General features: G+C 41.1%; 1 protein-coding gene across 1 annotated transcript in view; it reads left to right on the top strand.

The window, feature by feature from the left end:
• Positions 1-24,962, top strand: part of LARP4 (La ribonucleoprotein 4) — a 447,695-nt gene that overhangs the window by 222,637 nt on the left and 200,096 nt on the right. The window contains exons 13-14 of the mRNA XM_053705530.1: positions 3,134-3,370; positions 3,542-3,590. Coding sequence (XP_053561505.1) covers positions 3,134-3,370; positions 3,542-3,590 — 286 coding nt within the window. The remainder of the gene's footprint in view (positions 1-3,133; positions 3,371-3,541; positions 3,591-24,962) is intronic.

Raw genomic sequence — 24,962 nt, 5'->3', positions numbered from 1 at the left:
ATGTACACTCACACCCCTTCCTTGCTAATGTGGGATTGGATGCAATACATTGAAAGACTCGCTTCTGATTATACATCCTTACAATTAAATATTATAACAGGCATGTTAGAATCATTGCGTGAATGGTATTACTATATGTAACATTCACGATAAATTTAATTAGTCATACTTATTATTATACATTGCGTGAATGGTATCATTATATAATTCATATATAACGTTCATGATAAATTCAATTGGCCATACTTATTATCATACACCGATCTAATGAGCAACAAATGTAAAGTTGCAATTTTCACATGCATTTGTAAGGAATCTGAAGTTATCTCTGTAACATCAACACAGACTTATGTTTTATTTACTTTGTAACTTGATCATCCAATCCTATGGATGTATAGTCTCACACCCCTTTCTCGCTATTGTGGGATTGGATGAGACACACTGAAAGACTCTCTTCTAAACATACACCCTCATTTACGTATGTAAACCATATACGTCAGAGCCGGCCGGAATGATTTATGGGTGTACTGTCCAATCAACAGCATAGATTAATCCAACAGCCACCAATCGCGTTCGTTAGGTGGGCAAATCAGCTTCCTAAATACCGCTGTGTAGCAGTGGCCCGCACCCCCTCTGAGGAAGCGTTCTGTGAAACGCGCGTCAGGGGTCCAGCTGGAGTAGCCGTGTCTCTCCTGTTTGTTGTTTTTAAACTACTTGCCTGAGTTAAAATTAATATATACTTGTTTCAATAATTTTACTTGTCTATCCATGGTGCCCACTCTAATAGTTGTTAATAATTAAAAGTAAATACAGCCCTCGGATTGTATGGGCTTAGCTTACTCTAGGGAACACTAGTGGGCACTTATATAGCACTACCATTTATATTTGAGCTACATTGTATCCACCTATTAACCAGATTTAAGTGTTTTTAACTTAGTTGCCTTGGTCATAGCGTGAATGTTTTGTTCCTAGACAATTTAATTAAAGACTTAAATGTATGAATGATATGGAACTTTTAAAAAAAATATAATTATCTGAATTTCATTAGAAATATTTTTTGACAGTTATGATTTATTTCTATTTTGTGGAGTTCTTTGCTACTAACTTAGTTGTATCCTCATGCAATTAGTGTATCTAGTTGTTGTGTCCAACAACATTTTTGTTGTGCGTCATACTTGGCGCCAAATAATTTAATTATTTAAACCCCACTTCCTATATGCCTCTTGCCTTTTTTTAAGCTCAGAGGGCAATGCTGTTTCCATTTTTTTCCCCATTCCTGAAACTGCCATATAAGGAAATTGATGATTTAGCTTTGTGTTGTTTTTTTTTCTCCTACATTTGCAAGATGACTCAATCTGATCCTGTCTCAGAAACAACTGTTGGAACCCTGCTGCCTGATAACAGTTCTACCAAAGCTAAGTGTATCTGTTGTAAGTTAGCAGAAATTATATCTCCAGCTGTAGTATGTAACAGTTGTCATAAGCTTTTACATGCAGAGAATGTATCCATCAGAACTAGTACAATGCCTGTTGTTCCTTCAACATCTAATGTACATCATATCCCTGTGAATATAAAAGATTTTATTGCTGATGCCATTCATAAGGCTTTGTCTGCTATTCCGCCTTCTAATAAACGTAAAAATTCTTTTAAAACTTCTTATTATCGAGTTTGGAAGACTTATATTTCATGGTGTTCTCATAAATTCTACAATTTTTACAGTTTCTTTAGGGTGGTTTGGATAAAGGTTTGTCTGCAAGTTCCTTGAAGGGACAAATCTCTGCTCTTTCTGTTTTGTTTCACAGAAAGATTGCTAAGCTTACCGATATTCACTGTTTTGTGCAGGCTTTGGTCCGTATCATGCCTGTCATTAAATCAATCTCTCCTACTTGGAGTCTTAATTTGGTTTTGAAGGCTTTACAGGCTCCTCCTTTTGAGCCTATGCATTATTTGGACATTAAACTACTTTCTTGGAAAGTGTTGTTTCTTTTGGCAATCTCTTCTGCTAGAAGAGTTTCCGAATTATCTGCTCTATCTTGTGAGTCTCCTTTTCTGATTTTCCATCAGCATAAGGCAGTTTTGCGGACTTCATTTCAATTTTTACCTAAAGTTGTGAATTGTAACAACATTAATAGGGAAATTGTTGTTTCCTCTTTGTGTCCTAATCCTAAGAATTCTTTGGGGAGATCCTTACATTCTCTAGATGTTGTAAGAGCTTTGAAATATTATGTTGAAGCTACTAAGAATTTCAGGAAGACTTCTAGTCTATTTGTTTTTTCTGGTCCTAGGAAAAGTCAGAAAGCTTCTGCTATTTCCTTGGCATCCTAGTTAAAGCTTTTGATTCATCAGTCTTATTTGGAGTCGGGTCAGGCCCACCTCAGAGAATCACAGTTCATTCTACTAAATCAGTTTCCACTTAGTGGGCTTTTAAGAATGAAGCTTCAGTTGATCAGATTTGCAAAGCTGCGACTTGGTCTTCTTTGCATACATTTACTAAATTCTACCGTTTTTGATGTATTTGCCTCTTCAGAAGCCGTTTTTGGTTGAAAATAAACAGGCAGCTGTTTCAGTTTGATTCCTCTGCTTATGTTTTAAGTTTTTTCTTTTCAATTATAAGGAAAACTTATTTTTTTGGATGTGGATTTAATTTTTTTCAGCGGAAAATGGCTGTTTTTATTTTTATCCCCCCCTCTCTCTAGTGACTCTTCTGTGGAGTACCACATCTTTGGTATTACTATCCCATACGTCACTAGCTCATGGACTCTTGCCAATTACATGAAAGAAAACATAATTTATGTAAGAACTTACCTGATAAATTCATTTCTTTCATATTGGCAAGAGTCCAAGAGACCCACCCTTTTTATGTTTTTTTTGTATAAAGCACAATTTTATTTCCAGTTCCTTTTTTTATGCTTTTTACTCCTTTTTCTATCACCCCACTACTTGGAAATTCGTTAAACTGAATTGTGGGTGTGGTGAGGGGGTATTTATAGGCATTTTAAGGTTTGGGAAACTTTGCCTCTCCTGGTAGGATTGTATATCCCATACGTCACTAGCTCATGTACTCTCGCCAATATGAAAGAAATGAATTTATCAGGTAAGTTCTTACATAAATTGTTTCTTTATGCTCATATAGAGTAAAACCTCAATTTCGAACATCTACAAACACTTCAGATCGGACAGTGGATAGTAGCACTACAGTGAGTCCAGTAGCATTAACCGATGTTACTATAAACAGAACAAACTCAAGAAGCTTTCAAAATGAGCGGCATGCTACTTCATTATTAGGACACCAAGACCAAGTTTTTTCTCCTAAAGATGCGCAGTCACTACATATGGATCAGAATGGTATAGATTTGGCTGGTCGGGGCAGGTATGTCGAGCTTCTACATACTGTGATGAACATTGTATTGCTCATCTTTTGAAAAATTTGTACATGTATGTTAATTATAGAAAATATTTAAACACAGCTTATTATAACTAACATTAAAAGTTTTTTGTTTCCCCCTTTTTTTACTTTTTTTTTTTTTTTCTTCTTTTTTAGGAGAAATGCATTTAGAGGTCGAAGACGGAGAGATGATGATCGAAATGCTGTAAGTTATTTTTTCCAACGTCTTATAAAGAGGAGGTTAGAAAATAGGTGCAACAGAGTAGTCATTAATATTATTTAAAAAATATATATATATTTTTATATATTCACAGTGTGTGTGTGTATATGTATGTATATAAATATATATATATATGTGTGTGTGTGTATATGTGTGTGTGTATATATATATATATATATATATATATATATATTTCTCTTGTAAATGTGTATCCAGTCCACGGGTTCATCCATTACTTGTGGGATATTCTCCTTCCCAACAGGAAGCTGCAAGAGGACACCCACAGCAGAGCTGTCTATATAGCTCCTCCCCTAACTGCCACCCCCAGTCATTCTCTTGCAGCTCTTGACAAGAAAGGAAGTATCAAGAGATATGTGGTGACTTAGTGTAGCTTTTACCTTCAATCAAGATTTGTCCCCTCTACTAAATCTGGATCAAGAGACCAGGGATTCTCTTCTCTGGTGGCTATCTCGGGTCCATCTGTCCAGAGGAATGAGTTTCCGCAGGCCAGAATGGACTATAGTAACGACAGATGCCAGCCTTCTGGGCTGGGGTGCAGTCTGGAACTCCCTGAAGGCTCAGGCGTTCGTGTACTCACTTTTCTAAATTGGCAGACTTTTCATCCAGGGGAATGGGAGCTCCTTCCGGAGGTATTTGCCCAGTTGATTCAACTATGGGGCAAACCAGAACTGGATCTCATGGCGTCTCGTCAGAACGCCAAGCTTCCTCGTTACAGGTCCAGGGATCCCAAGGGAGCGCTGATAGATGCTCTAGCAGCGCCCTGGTCCTTCAGCCTGGCTTATGTGTTTCCACCGTTTCCTCTGCTTCCTCGTCTGATTGCCAAAATCAAGCAGGAGAGAGCTTCGGTGATCTTGATAGCTCCTACGTGGCCACGCAGGACTTGGTATGCAGATCTGGTGGACATGTCATCCTTTCCACCATGGACTCTGCCGCTAAGGCAGGACCTTCTACTTCAAGGTCCCTTCAAACATCCAAATCTAATGCGTCTGACTGCTTGTAGATTGAACGCTTGATTCTATCAAAGCGTGGTTTTTCCGAGTCGGTCATTGATACCTTAATTCAGGCTCGAAAGCCTGTCACCAGGAAAATTTATCATAAGATATGGTGTAAATATCTTCATTGGTGTGAATCCAAGGGTTGCTCATGGAGTAAAGTCAGGATTCCTAGGATATTATCCTTTCTCCAAGAGGGATTGGAGAAGGGATTGTCAGCTAGTTCCTCAAAGGGACAGATTTCTACTCTGTCTATTCTTTTGCACAAACGTCTGGCTGAGGTTCCAGACGTTCAGGCGTTTTGTCAGGCTTTGCTTAGAATCAAGCCTGTGTTTAAACCTGTTGCTCCGCCATGGAGTTTAAATTTAGTTCTTAAAGTTCTTCAAGGGGTTCCGTTTGAACCTTTGCATTCCATAGATATTAAGCTTTTATCTTGGAAAGTTCTGTTTTTAGTAGCTATCTCCTCGGCTCGAAGAGTTTCAGTGTTATCTGCTTTACAGTGTGATTCCCCTTATCTGATTTTCCATGCAGATAAGGTAGTTTTACGTACCAAACCTGAGTTTCTTCCTAAGGTGGTATCTAATAAGAATATCAATCAGGAGATTGTTGTTCTGTCATTATGTCCTAATCCTTCTTCAAAGAAGGAAGTCTATTACACAATCTTGATGTGGTTCGTGCTTTAAAGTTTTATTTACAAGCTACGAAGGATTTTCGTCAAACATCTGCTTTGTTTGTTGTCTGCTCTGGACAGAGGAGAGGCCAAAAGGCTTCGGCAACTTCTCTTTCTTTTTTGCTGAGAAGCTTAATCCGCTTATCTTATGAGACTGCTGGCCAGCAGCCTCCTGAAAGAATTACAGCTCATTCCACTAGAGCGGTGGCTTCCACATGGGCTTTTAAAAATGAGGCCTCTGAACAGATTTGTAAGGCAGCGACTTGGTCTTCGCTTAATACTTTTTCTAAATTCTACAAATTTGATACTTTTTCTTCCTCGGAGGCTATTTTTGGGAGAAAGGTCTTACAGGCAGTGGTGCCTTCCGTTTAAGTGCCTGCCTTGTCCCTCCCTTCATCCGTGTCCTAAAGCTTTGGTATTGGTATCCCACAAGTAATGGATGAACCCGTGGACTGGATACACCTTTACAAGAGAAAACAAAATTTATGCTTACCTGATAAATTTATTTCTCTTGTGGTGTATCCAGTCCATGGCCCGCCCTGTCATTTTAAGGCAGGTGTTTTTTATTTTTAAACTACAGTCACCACTGCACCCTATAGTTTCTCCTTTTTTCTTGCTTGTCTTCGGTCGAATGACTGGGGGTGGCAGTTAGGGGAGAAGCTATATAGACAGCTCTGCTGTGGGTGTCCTCTTGCAGCTTCCTGTTGGGAAGGAGAATATCCCACAAGTAATGGATGAACCCGTGGACTGGATACACCACAAGAGAAATACATTTATCAGGTAAGCATAAATTTTGTTATATATATATACTGTGTGTGTGTATGTATGTGTATATATGTGTGTATGTGTATATATGTGTGTATATATATATATATATATATATATATATATATATATATATATATATATATATATATATATATCTCTATCTCAGAGATATTGCTGGTTCAGTTCCAGACCACCCCAGTAAAGTGAGTCACACATTCTCACACACATTCCCAGTGCATATAAAAAGCTATGCTTATATAATGTAGTCTATTAAAGGGACACTGAACCCACATTTTTTCTATTGTGATTCAGATAGAGCATGCAATTTTAAGCAACTTTCTAATTTACGCCTATTATCAAATTCTTTTCATTCTCTTGGTATCTTTATTTGAAATGCAAGAATGTAAGTTTAGATGCCGGCCCATTTTTTGTGAACAACCTGGGTTGTCCTTGCTGATTGGTGGGTAAATTCACCTACCAATAAACAAGTGCTTTCCATGGTTCTGAACCAATAAAATAGCTTAGATGCCTTATTTCTCTTGTTAAGTGTAGTCAGTCCACGGGTCATCAATTACTTATGGGATTATATCTCTTCCCCAACAGGAAGTTGCAAGAGGATCACTCAAGCAGAGCTGCTATATAGCTCCTCCGCTCACGTGTCATATCCAGTCATTCTCTTGCAACCTAACTAAAGATAGGTCGTTGTGAGAGGTCTGTGGTGTTTTTAACTTAGTTTATTTCTTCAATCAAAAGTTTATTTTAAATGGCACCGGAGTGTGCTGTTTGTTTCTCAGGCAGCATTAGAAGAAGAATCTGCCTGCGTTTTCTATGATCTTAGCAGACGTAACTAAGATCCACTGGCTGTTCTCGCACATTCTGAGGAGTGAGGTAACTTCAGAAAAGGGGAATAGCATGCAGGGCCCCCCTGCAAACGAGGTATGTGCAGTAAATTATTTTTTTAAGCAATGGAATTGACTGAGAAAATACTGCTGATACCAATGTTATGTAAGTTCAGCCTTAAATGCAGTGGTAGAGACTGGTATTAGGCTGATGAGTGTGTGTACACTGAAGTATTTTTCTAGGGAATGGAATTTGACTCAGAAAATACTGTTAATACTGAAGTAATGTATGAGCCTTAACTGCAGTAACAGCGACTGGTAGCAGGCTTATTAATAACACTTCATAACTTTTAAAATGTATGTTCAAAACGTTTACTGGCATGTTAATCGTTTTTTGTGAGGTACTTGGTGATAAAACTTATAGGGGCATGATTTTTACCACATGGCTAACTTTTGTTTCTGCATAGAAACAGTTAACTGAGCTTCCCCACTGTTGTAATGTGAGTGGGAGGGGCCTATTTTAGCGCTTTTTTGCGCAGTAAAAATTCAGTCACAATCTTCCTACTTCATCCTCCATGATCCAGGACGTCTCTAGAGAGCTCAGGGGTCTTCAAAATTCATTTTGAGGGAGGTAATCAGTCACAGCAGACCTGTGACAGTGTGCTTGACTGTGATAAAAACGTTAATTATTAAATTATCTGTTTTTGGGTATTAAGGGGTTAATCATCCATTTGCTGGTGGGTGCAATCCTTTGCTAACTTAATTCATTTACTGTGAAATTTTGGTTGCTATAACTAATTTGGTTCATTGTTATTTCAACTGTGACAGCTTTTTGTGCTTCTTAAAGGCACAGTAGCGTTTTTTATATTGCTTGTAAATTTATTTGTAAAGTATTTTCCAAGCTTGCTAGTCTCATTGCTAGTCTGTTTAAACATGTCTGACACAGATGAATCTGTTTGTTCACTATGTATGAAGGCCAATGTGGAGCCCCATAGAAATTTGTGTACTAAATGCATTGATATAACTTTAAATAAAAGTCAGTCTTTACATGTAAAGAAATTATCACCAGACAACGAGGGGGAAGTTATGCCGACTAACTCTCCTCACGTGTCAGTACCCTCGCCTCCCGCTCAGGAGGTGTGTGATTTGGTGGCGCCAAGTACATCAGGGAGGCCCTTACAAATCACTTTGCAAGACATGGCTACTGTTATGACAGAAGTATTATCTAAATTGCCAGAATTAAGAGGCAAGCGTGATAGCTCTGGGTTAAGGACAGAGCGCGCTGATGATGTGAGAGCCATGTCCGATACTGCGTCACAATTTGCAGAACATGAAGACGGAGAGCTTCATTCTATGGGTGACGGATCTGATCCAGGGAGACTGGATTCAGAGACTTCTAATTTTAAATTTAAGCTTGAGAACCTCCGCATATTGCTAGGGGAGGTATTAGCGGCTCTGAATGATTGTAACACGGTTGCAATTCCAGAAAAATTATGTAGGTTGGATAGATACTATGCGGTACCGGTGTGTACTGACGTGTTTCGTATACCTAAAAGGCTTACAGAGATTATTAGCAAGGAGTGGGATAGACCCGGTGTGCCTTTTTCCCCTCCTTCCATATTTAGGAAAATGTTTCCTATAGACGCCACCACACAAGACTTATGGCAGACGGTCCCTAAGGTGGAGGGAGCAGTTTCTCCCTCCAGTTTCCGGTGGAGGATAGTTGTGCCTTTTCAGATCCAATGGATAAGAAATTAGAAGGTTACCTTAAGAAAATGTTTGTTCAACAAAGTTTTATCTTACAGCCCCTTGCATGCATTGCGCCTGTCACTGCTGCGGCGGCATTCTGGTTTGAGTCTCTGGAAGAGGCCATTCGCACAGCTCCATTGGATGAAATTATGAACAAGCTTAAAGCACTTAAGCTAGCTAATGCATTTGTTTCTGATGCCGTCGTACATTTAACCAAACTTACGGGCTAAGAACTCCGGATTCGCCATCCAAGCGTGCAGAGCGCTATGGCTTAAATCCTGGTCAGCTGACGTTGCTTCTAAATTGCTTAATATTCCTTTCAAAGGGCAGACCTTATTCGGGCCCGGCTTGAAAGAAATTATCGCTGACATTACGGGAGGTAAGGTCCATGCTCTGCCTCAGGACAGGGCCAAATCAAAGGCCAAACAGTCTAATTTTTGTGCCTTTCGTAACCTCAAGGCAGGAGCAGCATCAACTTTCTCCGCTCCAAAACAGGAAGGAGCTGTTGCTCGTTACAGACAGGGCTGGAAAACTAACCAGTCCTGGAACAAGGGCAAGCAGGCCAGAAAACCTGCTGCTGCCCCCAAGACAGCATGAAGAGAGGGCCCCCTATCCGGAAACGGATCTAGTGGGAGGCAGACTTTCTCTCTTCGCCCAGGCTTGGGCAAGAGATGTCCAGGATCCCTGGGCATTGGAGATCATATCTCAGGGATATCTTCTGGATTTCAAAGCTTCTCCTCCACAAGGGAGATTTTATCTTTCAAGGTTATCAGCAAACCAAATAAAGAAAGAGGCGTTTCTACGCTGTGTACAAGACCTCTTACTAATGGGGGTGATCCACCCAGTCCCGCGGACGGAACACGGGCAAGGATTCTATTCAAATCTATTTGTGGTTCCCAAGAAAGAGGGAACCTTCAGACCAATCTTGGACTTAAAAATCCTAAACAAATTCCTAAGAGTTCCATCATTCAAAATGGAAACTATTCAAACCATCCTACCCGTGATCCAAGAGGGTCAGTACATGACCACAGTGGACTTAAAGGATGCCTACCTTCACATACCGATTCACTAGGATCATTATCGGTACCTAAGATTTGCCTTCCTAGACAGGCATTACCAGTTTGTAGCTCTTCCCTTCGGGTTAGCTACGGCTCCAAGAATCTTTACAAAGGTTCTGGGCTCACTTCTGGCGGTACTAAGACCGCGAGGCATAGCGGTGGCTCCGTACCTAGACGACATTCTGATACAAGCGTCAAGTTTTCAAATTGCCAAGTCTCACACAGAGATAGTTCTGGCATTTCTGAGGTCGCATGGGTGGAAGGTGAACGTGGAAAAGAGTTCTCTATTACCACTTACAAGGGTTCCCTTCCTAGGGACTCTTATAGATTCTGTAGAGATGAAAATTTACCTGACGGAGACCAGGTTATCAAAACTCCTAAATGCTTGCCGTGCCCTTCATTTCATTCCACACCCGTCAGTAGCTCAGTGCATGGAAGTAATCGGCTTAATGGTAGCGGCAATGGACATAGTACCATTTGCGCGCCTGCATCTCAGACCGCTGCAATTGTGCATGCTAAGTCAGTGGAATGGGGATTACTCAGATTTGTCCCCTCTACTAAATCTGAATCAAGAGACCAGAGATTCTCTTCTATGGTGGCTTTCTCGGCCCCACCTGTCCAAGGGGATGACCTTTCGCAGGCCAGATTGGACGATTGTAACAACAGACGCCAGCCTTCTAGGTTGGGGCGCTGTCTGAAACTCCCTGAAGGCTCAGGGATCGTGGACTCAGGAGGAGAAACTCCTCCCAATAAATATTCTGGAGTTAAGAGCAATATTCAATGCTCTTCTAGCTTGGCCTCAGTTAGCAACTCTGAGGTTCATCAGATTTCAGTCGGACAACATAACGACTGTGGCTTACATCAACCATCAAGGGGGAACCAGGAGTTCCCTAGCGATGTTGGAAGTCTCAAAGATAATTCGCTGGGCAGTCTCACTCTTGCCACCTGTCAGCGATCTACATCCCAGGCGTGGAGAACTGGGAGGCGGATTTTCTAAGTCGCCAGACTTTTCATCCGGGGGAGTGGGAACTTCATCCGGAGGTCTTCGCCCAACTGATTCATCGTTGGGGCAAACCAGATCTGGATCTCATGGCGTCTCGCCAGAATGCCAAGCTTCCTTGTTACGGGTCCAGGGAGCGGTGCTGATAGATGTTCTGACAGCCCCTTGGGTCTTCAACATGGCTTATGTGTTTCCACCATTTCCGATGCTTCCTCGACTGATTGCCAAGATCAAACAGGAGAGAGCATCGGTGATTCTGATAGCGCCTGCGTGGCCACGCAGGACCTGGTATGCAGACCTAGTGGACATGTCGTCCTGTCCGCCATGGTCTCTGCCTCTGAGGCAGGACCTTCTAATTCAGGGTCCTTTCAAACATCCAAATCTAATTTCTCTGAGGCTGACTGCATGGAGATTGAACGCTTGATTCTATCAAAGCGTGGCTTCTCGGAGTCGGTTATTGATACCTTAATACAGGCTAGGAAACCTGTTACCAGAAGAATTTACCATAAGATATGGCGTAAATATTTATATTGGTGCGAATCCAAGAGTTACTCATGGAGTAAGGTTAGGATTCCTAGGATATTGTCTTTTCTACAAGAGGGTTTAGAAAAGGGCTTATCCGCTAGTTCGTTAAAGGGACAGATTTCTGCTCTGTCTATTCTTCTACACAAGAGTCTGGCAGAAGTTCCAGACGTTCAGGCTTTTTGTCGGGCTTTGGCTAGGATTAAGCCTGTGTTTAAGACTGTTGCTCCGCCATGGAGCTTAAACTTAGTTCTTAAAGTTCTGCAAGGCGTTCCATTTGAACCCCTTCATTCCATTGATATCAAGCTGTTATCTTGGAAAGTTCTGTTTTTGATGGCTATTTCCTCGGCTCGAAGAGTCTCTGAGTTATCTGCCTTACATTGTGATTCTCCTTATCTGATTTTTCATTCAAACAAGGTAGTTCTGCGTACTAAACCTGGGTTCTTACCTAAGGTAGTTTCTAACAGGAATATCAATCAAGAGATTGTTGTTCCATCATTGTGTCCTAACCCTTCTTCAAAGAAGGAACGACTTTTGCATAATTTGGACGTAGTCCGTGCCCTGAAGTTCTATTTGAAGGCAACTAAAGATTTTCGTCAAACTTCTTCCCTTTTTGTCGTTTACTCTGGACAGAGGAGAGGTCAAAAGGCTTCGGCCACCTCTCTCTCCTTTTGGCTTCGTAGCATAATACGTTTAGCCTATGAGACTGCTGGACAGCAGCCTCCTGAAAGAATTACAGCTCATTCTACTAGAGCTGTGGCTTCCACCTGGGCCTTTAAAAATGAGGCCTCTGTTGAACAGATTTGCAAGGCTGCAACTTGGTCTTCACTTCACACTTTTTCAAAATTTTACAAATTTGACACTTTTGCTTCTTTGGAGGCTATTTTTGGGAGAAAGGTACTTCAGGCAGTGGTTCCCTCCGTTTAAAGTTCCTGCCTTGTCCCTCCCTTCATCCGTGTACTTTAGCTTTGGTATTGGTATCCCATAAGTAATGGATGACCCGTGGACTGAACACACTTAACAAGAGAAAACGTAATTTATGCTTACCTGATAAATTTATTTCTCTTGTAGTGTAGTCAGTCCACGGCCCGCCCTGTCTTTTAAGGCAGATCTAAATTTTAATTAAACTCCAGTCACCACTGCACCCTGTGGTTTCTCCTTTCTCGTTTTATTTCGGTCGAATGACTGGATATGACACGTGAGGGGAGGAGCTATATAGCAGCTCTGCTTGGGTGATCCTCTTGCAACTTCCTGTTGGGGAAGAGATATAATCCCATAAGTAATGGATGACCCGTGGACTGACTACACTACAAGAGAAATAAATGTATCAGGTAAGCATAAATTATGTTTTTTCAAATAAAGAAAGCAAGAGAAGGAAGAAAAATTGATAATAGGAGTAAATTAGAAAGTTGTTTAAAATTGCATGCTCTATCTGAATCACAAAATAAAAAATTTAGGTTCGGTGTCCAATATCAATATGTCTAAACAATGTACATATCTTAACCCCTCAGAGCCGTCGCTAGCACTCAACTACCTTTTTGGTGATCGCCAGGGTAGGAGCTCCCACCCGCTCCTACCCTGGCGATCAGGCCTGCATAGTGACAGGCATCGCCGGGGCTTCCCGTTACGTGCGGTGATGTCATGCATAATGACGCACAACTTTATTTAAAATTGACAATACAAAGTATAGGGAAAGGGGGCATGCTGATTAGAAACCTGTATCTCAGGGATCTGAGCAGCTACAGACCCCCAAGACCCACCATTGGAAAGGTAATCGCCTAACCTTTCCAATGGTATGAGTCTTGGGGATCTGTGGGCGAAAAAAGAAGTCAAAACATTTTTTTTGTTAAAAATAGTAAAAATCAGAATAATATTAAATCCAGCTTAGCACTCAAAGGGTTAATTAAAGTTTCATGAATGAGTACCCGTTTTTTAAAAATACTATTAAAAACAGGGGCACTTTCATTCATGGAACTTTAGATTGCAGCGTATTTTTAAAAATATATCCTTTTCTTCTTAAACGGGAAGAGTCCACAGCTGCATTCATTACTTTTGGGAATTCAGAACCTGGCCACCAGGAGGAGGCAAAGACACCCCAGTCAAAAGCTTAAATACCTCCCCCACTTCCCTCATCCCCCAGTCATTCTTTGCCTTTCGTCACAGGATGTTGGCAGAGAAGTGTCGGAAGGTTAAAGATAGTCTCTTATGGAGGATAGTAGTCTTCGAAATGGGACTGGAGTTTTAAGTAGTCCTGTCAGCCTCTCAGTGAGAGCATGGATGAAAGTTGGAGTCCGGAGATGCAGGCAGAGTCTTTCTGTGAAACCATCCCGACTCATTTTAACATCTTCTTAGCAATCAGCGTTGACGAGTTTTGCTGCCTGCTTTGTTCACTCAAGTCCATGTCAGAAGCAAGGCTACTATCTGTCACACTTGAAGGGCCGTGTTCCTGTTCCATGGCATTGATTCCGGTAAGATCGTTTCATTTTACTTCAATGATGTGAATAAAAGTAATGTAAATGAAGAAGTCGGAGTCTTATCTTTATAAGGAATCAAGGGTTTAATATCTCCTGAGTGGGGTTATTGAACAGGGGGGACTTTAATCATGTTTATTTGATTTTGTCTGCTAATGTGTAGTGTTACTTGGGCTTGTGGCTAGTTCGGAACATAACAGCCTTTTCATGTCAGGCTGCACAGCCCTTGTAGGCCTTAGCGTGCTTTTCTATGGCCTGCACGATGCACCTTGTGACGAGAAGTCTCGTTTCTGTGCTCAATTTCTGTATTCCTGACCGCGTGGCGACAGAGTCTGTTTCGCTAGCTGTCTGGGTCTCAGGAGGTGGTGAGTGCCCCAGCCATTGGGGGTGTAAGGTGCCATTTTTTTTTTCTGTCCATAATCTGACTTTTTGGAGACGCATGTCTGATTCAGATTCTACTTCTTCTGAAGAGTATGAAATGGCCCCGGGTAATCCATGCTCATCAGTTATGTTCCGAATGCCGCTCTAGAGTGCTCTCTTCTCCCGATACAGGGAATTTAGAGTCCGCCGAGCCATCCGCCACTGGGGATCCCATATCCCATGCGGCGCATTCCCCTAGAACCTTCTTTCTTCTATATGATACGACGAGTCCACGGATTTCATCCTTACTTGTGGGATATTATCCTCCTGCTAACAGTAAGTGGCAAAGAGCACCACAGTAGAGCTGTATATATAGCTTGTCCCTTCCCCTCCACCTCCAGTCATTCTCTTTGCCTGTGTTATACTAGGAAGAGGTAAAGTGAGGTGTTAGTTTTATTTTCTTCAATCAAGAAGTTTTTTATTTTAAATGGTACCGGTGTGTACTATTTTCCTCAGGGGGTTATAGAAGAAGATTTCTGCCCTGAGGTTGATGATCTTAGCAGCTGTAACTAAGGTCCACGTTGGTTCCCACAAGACTTCTGAAGGTAACATAAGGACATCTTCAGTGTGGAGAACGGTTTCATGCTACAAGCAGCATTAAGGTATGTGCAGCCCTTTATTTCTGAAGAGACTTGATATATCAGAACTGCCTGGCATTTATTTCCCTGTAAGGGAATGGGGTAAGCAGTAGACCTGTTATACAGAGGGGTGTTACTGGAGTCCCTTGTTTTTATTTTTCTAAGTGACATTATAAGGGCATGATATGACACTCTGGGAGAGGCATAAAGGCAGTTAAATGATTGATGGTGTTTTTATTGTATAACCAGCATGACTTGCTGGGATGTGTTTGGGGTGTTTTAGTTTTCCACTTAGCTTGTGTGCAAAACCGCTTCTCCATACGGTTGTGTTTGGGCCTACTCCGAAATCGGCCATAAGGGGCAGGGCTTGTTTTCGCGCGCTCAGATGCGCATTTCCTTCTGACAGAGAAGCAGCAAGCAGTAACTCTGGTTGCTCCTGGACAGTGGTTCTCTGGTCCGGAGTGTTGGCTAATCATTTCAAAGTACCCTGAGGGCAGGTAGGCGCAGGGGGTATTTTTGTGGAAACTGATATTTTTTCTGATCAAAGTCACTTTAGAGCCTTATTTCTCCCCTTATTCCTGGGGTGCAGTAATTTTTGGATAAACCAATAAGTTTAAGTTAATTTTTGAGACAAATTAAGGTTATTTAAGCAGTTTTGGAAAAAATTTTCACTTTTTATTTCTTAAAGGCGCAGTACACTTTTTTCAAAAATTTATTTAAAGCAATAAATAAAGTGTTTAAACGACTTGGTTATTACTAGTCTGTTCAACATGTCTGACATTGAGGAATCTCATTGTTCTATGTGTTTAGAAGCTATTGTGGAACCCCCTCTTACATTGTGTACCTCTTGTACTGAAAGGGCCTTACTTTGTAAAGACCATATTTTAGCTCAAGAAAGTGTGCCTAAGGATGATTCTCAGTCTGAAGAGAGTCAGGATATGCCATCCAATTCTCCCCAAGTGTCACAACCTTTAACGCCCACACAAGCGACGTCACGCCAAGTACCTCTAGTGCGTCTAATTCCTTTACTCTGCAGGAGATGGCTGCAGTTATGTCCCTTACAGAGGTATTATCTAAATTACCAGTGTTACAGGGTTAAACGCAGTAGGTCAGGTATTAATGTGAATACTGAATCCTCTGATGCTTTATTAGCTATTTCCGATGCACCCTCACAGTGCTCTGAGTTGGGGGTCAGGGAATTGCTGTCTGAGGGAGAGCTTTCGGACTCAGGGAATGTGTTACCGCAGACTGATTCGGACGTTACGTCCTTTAAATTTAAGCTTGAACACATCCGCCTGTTACTTCGGGAGGTATTAGCGACTCTGGATGATTGTGACCCTATTATGATACCACCAGAGAAATTGTGTAAGATGGACAAATATCTAGAGGTGCCTACTTACACTGATGTTTTCTTTCATGTAATTAGCAAGAGTCCATGAGTTAGTGACGTATGGGATATACATTCCTACCAGGAGGGGCAAAGTTTCCCAAACCTCAAAATGCCTATAAATACACCCCTCACCACACCCACAATTCAGTTTTACAAACTTTGCCTCCCATGGAGGTGGTGAAGTAAGTTTGTGCTAGATTTCTACGTTGATATGCGCTTCGCAGCAGTCTGAAGCCCGGTTTTCCTCTCAGAGTGCAGTGAATGTCAGAGGGATGTGAAGAGAGTATTGCCTATTTGAATACCATGGTCTTCCTCTAGGGGATCTATTTCATAGATTCTCTGTTATCGGTCGTAGAGATTTCTTCTCCTACCTCCCTTTTCAGATCGACTATATACTCTTATATACCATTACCTCTACTGATTCTCGTTTCAGTACTGGTTTGGCTATCTACTATATGTACATGAGTGTCTTAGGGTAAGTAAGTCTTATTTCTATTCATGACACTCAAAGCTATGGTTGGGCACTTTATATGTAAAGTTCTAAATATATGTGTTTAAACTTATATTTGCCATGATTCAGGATAATCAGTATTCCTTCATTCAGACAGTTAGTTTCATTTTTTTGGGAAAATGCATATAAATTTTATTTTTCTTACCTTAAAATTTTCAATTGACTTTTTTTCAAAATTGCGGGCTGTTAGGCTCGCGGGTGCAGAAAATTCTTCTATTTATTGCGTCATTCTTGGCGCGAGACTTTTTTGGCGCAAAAATTTCGTCATTTCCGGCGTCATAGTTGGTGCCGGAAGTTTTCACGTAATTGCGTCATTTTTTAACGTATGTGTATTGCGGACGTTTTTTTGGCGCCAGTTTTTTTCACATTATTTCAGTCTCACTTTTTAGTTGCTTCTGGTTTTCTAGAGGCTTGTTTCATTTTGCATTTTTTCCCATTCCTGAAATTGCCATTTAAGGAATTTGATAATTTTGCTTTATATGTTGTTTTTTCTTTTACATATTGCAAGATGTCACTACCTGACCCTGGATCAGAATCTACTTCTGGAAAAGCGCTGCCTGATGTCAGTTCTACCAAAGCTAAGTGCATTTGTTGTAAACTTGTGGTAACTGTTCCTCTGGCTGTAGTTTGTGTTAGTTGTCATGATAAGCTATCCAACGCTGATAATATTTCCATTAGTAATAATCCATTACCTGTTGTTCCTTCAACATCTAATGTTCAGGATCTTCCTGTGAATGTTAATAATTTGTTTCTAATTCTATTCGGAAGGTTCTGTCTGTTATTCCTCCTTCTAGTAAACGTAAGAGGTCTTTTAAAACTTTCCATATTTCAGATGAATTTTTAAATGACCGCCATCATTCTGACTTATCTATTTCTGATGAGGATCTTTCTGGTTCAGAAGATTCTACCTCAGATATTGATACTGATAAATCTTCATATTTGTTTAAGATGGAGTTTATTCGTTCTTTACTTAAAGAAGTGTTGATTGCATTAGATATGGAGGAGTCTAGTCCTCTTGATATTAAAACTACTAAGCGTTTAAATTCAGTTTTTAAACCTCATGTAGTTATTCCAGAAGTTTTTCCAGTTCCTGATGCTATTTCTGAAGTAATTTCTAGGGAATGGAATAGTCTGGGTACTTCATTTACTCCTTCTCCAAGGTTTAAGAAATTGTACCCTTTGCCATCTGATAGATTAGAGTTTTGGGAGAAAATCCCCAAAGTTGATGGGGCTATCTCTACTCTTGCTGAACGTACTACGTTTAAGGATCCTTTAGATAGGAAGCTTGAATCCTTTCTAAGGAAGGCTTATTTATATTCAGGTAATCTTCTTAGACCTGCTATTTCTTTTGCTGATGTTGCTGCTGCTTCAACTTTCTGGTTGGAGGCTTTAGCGCAACAAGTGTCAGACCATAATGCTTATAGCATTGATAAACTCCTTCAACATGCTAATCACTTTATTTGTGATGCCATTTTCGATATCTTCAGAATTGATGTCAGGTATATGTCTTTAGCTATTTTAGCTAGAAGAGCTTTATGGCTTAAGTCTTGGAATGCAGATATGACTTCTAAGTCAACATTGCTTTCTCTTTCTTTCAAAGTTAATAAATTATTTGGTTCTCAGTTAGACTCAATAATTTCAACTGTTACTGGGGGGAAGGGAGCCTTTTTACCTCAGGATAAAAAATCTAAAGGTAAATATAGGGCTGCTAATCGTTTTCGTTCCTTTCTTCAGAATAAGGAACAAAAGCCTGACCCTTCCTCTAAAGGAACAGTTTCAGTTTGGAAACCTTCTCCAGTCTTGAATAAATCCAAGCCTTTTAGAAAGTCAAAACCAGCTCCCAAATCCACATGAAGGTGCGGCCCTCATTCCAGCACAGCTGGTAGGGGGCAGGTTACGATTTTTCAAAGATGATTGGATTAATTCGATTCAAAGTCTTTGGATTCAGAACATTGTTTCACAAAGGTACAGAATAGGTTTCAAGGTAAGACGGCCTGTGAGAAGATTCTTTCTTTCACGCATTCCAGTAAACCCAATAAAGGCTCAAGCGAGTCAGCTGGGGTAATTGTGCCAGTTCCAGTTCTGGAACAGGGCCTGGGGTTTTATTCAAATCTGTTCATTGTTCCAAAGAAAGAGAATTCTTTCAGACCAGTTCTGGATCTAAAAATATTGATTCGTTATGTAAGGATACCAACATTCAAAATGGTGACTATAAGGACTATTCTGCCTTTTGTTCAGCAAGGGCATTATATGTCCACAATAGATTTACAGGATGCATATCTGCATATTCCAATTCATCCGGACCATTATCAGTTCCTGAGATTCTCTTTTCTAGACAAGCTTTACCAGTTTGTTGCTCTTCCTTTTGGCCTAGCAACAGCTCCAAGGATCTTTTCGAAGGTTCTCGGTGCCCTTCTTTCTGTAATAAGGGAGCAGGGTATTGCGGTATTTCCTTATTTGGACGATATCTTGGTACTTGCTCAGTCTTTACATTCTGCAGAATCTCACACGAATCAACTTGTGTTGTTTCTTCAAAAACATGGTTGGAGGATCAATTTACCAAAGAGTTCCTTGATTCCTCAGACAAGGGTAACCTTTTTGGGTTTCCAAATAGATTCAGTGTCCATGACTTTGTCTCTAACAGAAAAGAGACGTGTGAAATTGGTTTCAGCTTGTCGAAACCTTCAGTCTCAATCTTTCCCTTCGGTAGCTTTGTGCATGGAAATTTTAGGTCTCATGACTGCTGCATCGGATGCAATCCCTTTTGCTTGTTTTCACATGAGATCTCTTCAGCTTTGTATGCTGAACCAATGGTGCAAGGATTATACAAAGATATCACAATTAATATCCTTAAATCCCAATGTTCGATCTTCTCTGACTTGGTGGTTAGATCACCATTGTTTAGTTCAATGGGCCTCTTTTGTTCGTCCAACCTGGACTGTGATCTCAACAGATGCGAGTCTTTCAGGTTGGGGAGCTGTATGGGGATCTCTGACAGCGCAGGGGGTTTGGGAATCTCAGGAGGCGAGATTACCAATCAACATTTTGGAACTCCGTGCGATTTTCAGAGCTCTTCAATTCTGGCCTCTTCTGAAGAGAGAATCGTTTTTGTTTTCAGACAGACAATGTCAGAACCGTGGCATATGTCAATCATCAAGGGGGGACTCACAGTCCTCAGGCTATGAAAGAAGTGTCTCGGATACTTGTATGGGCGGAATCCAGCTCCTGTCTAATTTCTGCGGTTCACATCCCAGGTATAGACAATTGGGAAGCGGATTATCTCAGTCGCCAGACGTTACATCCGGGCGAATGGTCTCTTCACCCAGAGGTATTTCTTCAGATTGTTCAAATCTGGGGGCTTCCAAAAATAGATCTGATGGCCTCTCATCTAAACAAGAAACTTCCCAGGTATCTGTCCAGATCCGGGGATCCTCAGGTGGAAGCAGTGGACGCGTTGTCACTTCCTTGGATTTATCAACCTGCTTATATCTTTCTGCCTCTAGTTCTTCTTCCAAGAGTGATTTCCAAAATCCTAATGGAGCGTTCGTTTGTACTGCTGGTGGCTCCAGCATGGCCACACAGGTTTTGGTATGCGGATCTCGTTCGGAGATTGAACGCTTGATTCTTAGTCATAGAGGTTTCTCTGGCTCAGTGATTAATACTATGTTACAGGCTCGTAAATCTGTGTCTAGAAAGATCTATTACCGAGTCTGGAAGACTTACATTTCTTGGTGTTCTTCACATAAATTCTCTTGGCATTCTTTTAGAATTCCTAGAATTTTACAATTTCTTCAAGATGGTTTGGATAAGGGTTTGTCTGCAAGTTCCTTGAAAGGACAAATCTCTGCTCTTTCTGTTCTGTTTCACAGAAAGATTGCTAATCATCCTGATATTCATTGTTTTGTACAGGCTTTGGTTCGTATCAAGCCTGTCATTAAGTCAATCTCTCCTCCTTAGAGTCTCAATTTGGTTCTGAGGGCTTTACAGGCTCCTCCGTTTGAACCTATGCATTCTCTGGATATTAAATTACTTTCTTGGAAAGTTTTGTTCCTTTTGGCCATCTCTTCTGCTAGAAGAGTTTCAGAGTTATCTGCTCTTTCTTGTGAATCTCCTTTTCTGATTTTTCATCAGGATAAGGCGGTGTTGCGGACTTCATTTAATTTTTTACCTAAGGTTGTGAATTCTAACAACATTAGTAGAGAAATTGTTGTCCCATCATTGTGTCCTAATTCTAAGAATTCTCTGGAGAGATCTTTACATTCTTTGGATGTAGTAAGAGCTTTGAAATATTATGTTGAAGCTACTAAAGATTTCAGGAAGACTTCTAGTCTATTTGTTATCTTTTCTGGTTCTAGGAAAGGTCAGAAGGCTTCTGCCATTTCTTTGGCGTCTTGGTCTTTGATTCATCATGCTTATGTGGAGTCTGGTAAATCCCCGCCTCAAAGGATTACGGCTCATTCTACTAGGTCAGTTTCTACTTCCTGGGCTTTTAGGAATGAAGCTTCTGTTGATCAAATTTGCAAAGCAGCAACTTGGCCTTCTTTGCATACTTTTACTAAATTCTACCATTTTGATGTTTTCTCTTATTCTGAAGCAGTTTTTGGTAGAAAAGTACTTCAGGCAGCTGTTTCAGTTTGATTCTTCTGCTTATAATTTCAGTTTTTTTCATTATAAGATTAAAAATTTTTGATTTGGGTTGTGGATTATTTTTTCAGCGGAATTGGCTGTCTTTAGTGACTCTTGCGTGGAAGTTCCACATCTTGGGTATCTGCTATCCCATACGTCACTAGCTCATGGACTCTTGCTAATTACATGAAAGAAAACATAATTTATGTAAGAACTTACCTGATAAATTAATTTCTTTCATATTAGCAAGAGTCCATAAGGCCCACCCATCTTTGTGGTGGTTATGATTTTTTTGTATAAAGCACAATTATTCCAATTCCTTATTTTTGATGCTTTCGCTCCTTTCTTATCACCCCACTTCTTGGCTATTCGTTAAACTGAATTGTGGGTGTGGTGAGGGGTGTAGGCATTTTGAGGTTTGGGAAACTTTGTCCCTCCTGGTAGGAATGTATATCCCATACGTCACTAGCTCATGGACTCTTGCTAAATGAAAGAAATGAATTTATCAGGTAAGTTCTTACATAAATTATGTTTTTCCGGTTCCTAAAAGAATTTCGGAAATTATAAAAAAAGGAATGGGATAGACCAGGTATACCGTTTTCTCCCCCTCCTAATTTTAAGAAAATGTTTCCCATATAAGACACCATTCGAGACTCATGGCAAACGGTCCCTAAGGTAGAGGGAGCTATATCTACCCTGGCTAAGCGTACAACTATACCCATTGAGGACAGTTGTGCTTTCAAAGACTCCATGGATAAAAAAATTAGAGGGTCTTCTAAAGAAATGTATTAATCATGGTTTTCTTTTACAACCGACGGCCTGCATTGTTGCAGTAACTACTGCAACAGCTTTTTGGTTTGAGGCTCTGGAAGAGTCTCTAAAGGTTGAGACTCCGTTAGATGACATTTTGGATAGAATTAAGGCTCTCAAGCTAGCAAATTCTTTCAGTACTGATGCTGCTTTTCATATTGCTAAATTAGCGGCGAAAAATGCAGGATTTGCTATTCTAGAGCGTTATGGCTCAAATCTTGGTCTGCTGATGTGTCATCAAAAACTAAGCTTTTAGCTATTCCCTTTAAAGGTAAGACACTTTTCGGGCCTGAATTGAAGGAAATCATTTCTGACATTACTGGAGGCAAAGGCCATGCCCTACCTTAGAAGTCTGTTAAGATGAGGGGTAAACAAAATAATTTTTGCTCCTTTCGGAATTATAAAGGAGGACCCTCTGCATCTAAGTCAGTCTGGAGACCCAACCAGACTTGGAATAAAGGTAAAAAATCTAAGAAGCCCGCTACTGCTACAAAGACAGCATGAATGGGCGGCCCCCGATCCGAGAGCGGATCTAGTAGGGGGCAGACTATCTTTCTTTGCCCAGGCTTGGGCAAGAGATGTTCAGGACTCCTGGGAGCTGGAAATAGTGACCCACGGTTATCAATTGGAATTAAAGGATTTTCTTCCAAGAGGGAGATTTCATCTTTCAAGATTATCTGCAGATCAGATAAAAAGAGAGGCGTTCTTACGCTGTGTAAAAGACCTTTTTACCATGGGAGTAATTTGTCCCGTTCCAAGATCAGAACAGGGAAAGGGGTTCTACTCAAATCTATTTGCGGTTCCCAAAAAAGAGGGAACTTTCAGACCCATTTTAGATCTCAAGTGTCTAAACAAGTTTCTCAGAGTCCCATCGTTCAAAATGGAGACTATACGAACAATTTTACCAATGATCCAGGAGGGTCAATATATGACTACCGTGGACTTGAAGGATGCATACCTTCATATTTCTATCCACAAGGATCATCATCAGTTTAAGGTTTGTCTTCCTGGACAAACATTTGTGGCTCTTCCCTTCGGGTTGGCCACAGCACCCAGAATCTTCACAAAGGTTCTAGGATCTCTCTTGCCTGTTCTCAGACCACGAGGCATAGCAGTGGCGCCTTATCTGGACGATATTCTGATCCAAGCGTCAACGTATCAACTGACAAAATCTCACACGGACACAGTGTTGTCTTTCCTGAGAACTCACGGTTGGAAGGTAAACATAGACAAAAGTTCACTTGTTCCACAGACAAGGGTTCCTTTCTCGGGAACTCTGATAGACTCTGTAGCCATGAAAATATTTCTTACGGAGGTCAGAAAATCAAAGATTCTAAATACTTGCCGAGCACTTCAGTCCATTCCTCAGCCATCAGTGGCTCAGTGTATGGAGGTAATTGGATTAATGGTAGCGGCAATGGACATCATTCCGTTTGCTCGCTTTCATCTCAGACCGCTGCAGCTCTGCATGCTCGGACAGTGGAATGAGGATTATGCGGATTTGTCTCCTCAGATAAATCTAGATCAAGAAACCAGAGACTCTCTTCTTTGGTGGTTGTCGCTGGATCATCGGTCCCAGGGGACTTGTTTCCGCAGACCCTCGTGGGTGACAACGGACGCGAGCCTTATGGGCTGGGGTGCAGTCTGGAATTCCCTGAAGGCTCAGGGTGTTTGGACTCAGGTAGAGTCTCTACTTCCAATCAATATTCAATGCGCTTCAGGTATGGCCTCAGTTGGCTTCGGCCAAATTCATCAGATTCCAGTCGGACAATATCACGACTGTGGCCTATATCAATCATTAGGGGGGAACAAGGATTTCCTTAGCGATGAGAGAGGTATCCAAGATAATCCGTCGGGCAGAGGCCCACTCTTGTCATCTGTCGGCAATCTACATTCCAGGAGTAGAGAACTGGGAAGCGGATTTTCTAAGTCGACAGACTTTTTATCCGGGGGAGTGGGAACTCCACCTGGAGGTATTTGCCTCATTGATCCTCCGATGGGGCAGACCGGAATTGGATCTGATGGCAACTCGACAGAATGCCAAGCTTCCAAGATACGGATCCAGGTCAAGGGATCCTCATGGCCGAACTGATAGATGCCTTGGCAGTTCAGCCTAGCTTATGTGTTTCCACCGTTTCCTCTCCTCCCACGCGTGATTGCTCTAATCAAACAGGAGAGAGCTTCAGTGATCCTGATGGCGCCTGCGTGGCCACGCAGGACTTTGTATGTGGATCTAGTGGACATGTCCTCTCTGCCACCGTTGAAACTTCCTTTGAGACAGGACCTTCTCATTCAAGGTCCTTTCCAACATCCAAATCTAATTTCTCACCAGCTGACTGCGTGGAGATTGAACGCTTGATTTTATCGAAGCAAGCATTCTCTGATTTGGTTATCAGTACTTTGATACAGGCTAGAAAGCCTGTCACTAAAAAAATCTATCATAAGATATGGCGTAAATATCTTTATTGGTGTGAATCCAAGGGTTACTCATGGAGTAAAGTTAGGATTCCTAGGATTCTGTCTTCAAGAAGGATTGGAGAAAGGGTTATCAGCAAGTTCCTTAAAGGGACAAATTTCTGCGTCGTCAATTTTGTTTCACAAACGTTTGGCAGATGTGCCAGATGTTCAGTCTTTTTGTCAGGCTCTCTAGAATTAAGCCTGTATTTAGACCAATTACTCCTCCCTGGAGTTTAAATTTAGTTCTTCGAATTCTCCAAGGGGTTCTGTTTGAACCTATGCATTCCATAGATATTAAATTATTATCTTGGAAAGTTCTGTTTTTGGTTGCTATTTCTTCTGCTCGAAGAGTTTCTGAGCTTTCAGCGATAGTGGGATTCGCCTTAGTTCATCTTTCATTCTGATAAGGTGGTTTTACGTACTAAACCTGGTTTTCCCAATGTTGTTTCCAATAAGAATATTAATTAGGAAATTG

This window comes from Bombina bombina, chromosome 3, assembly GCF_027579735.1.
Source record: "Bombina bombina isolate aBomBom1 chromosome 3, aBomBom1.pri, whole genome shotgun sequence".
Classification (NCBI taxonomy): Eukaryota; Metazoa; Chordata; class Amphibia; order Anura; family Bombinatoridae; genus Bombina; species Bombina bombina.
The sequence above is the reverse complement of the archived record's forward strand: the minus strand, read 5'-3'. Positions and strand labels throughout refer to the sequence as shown.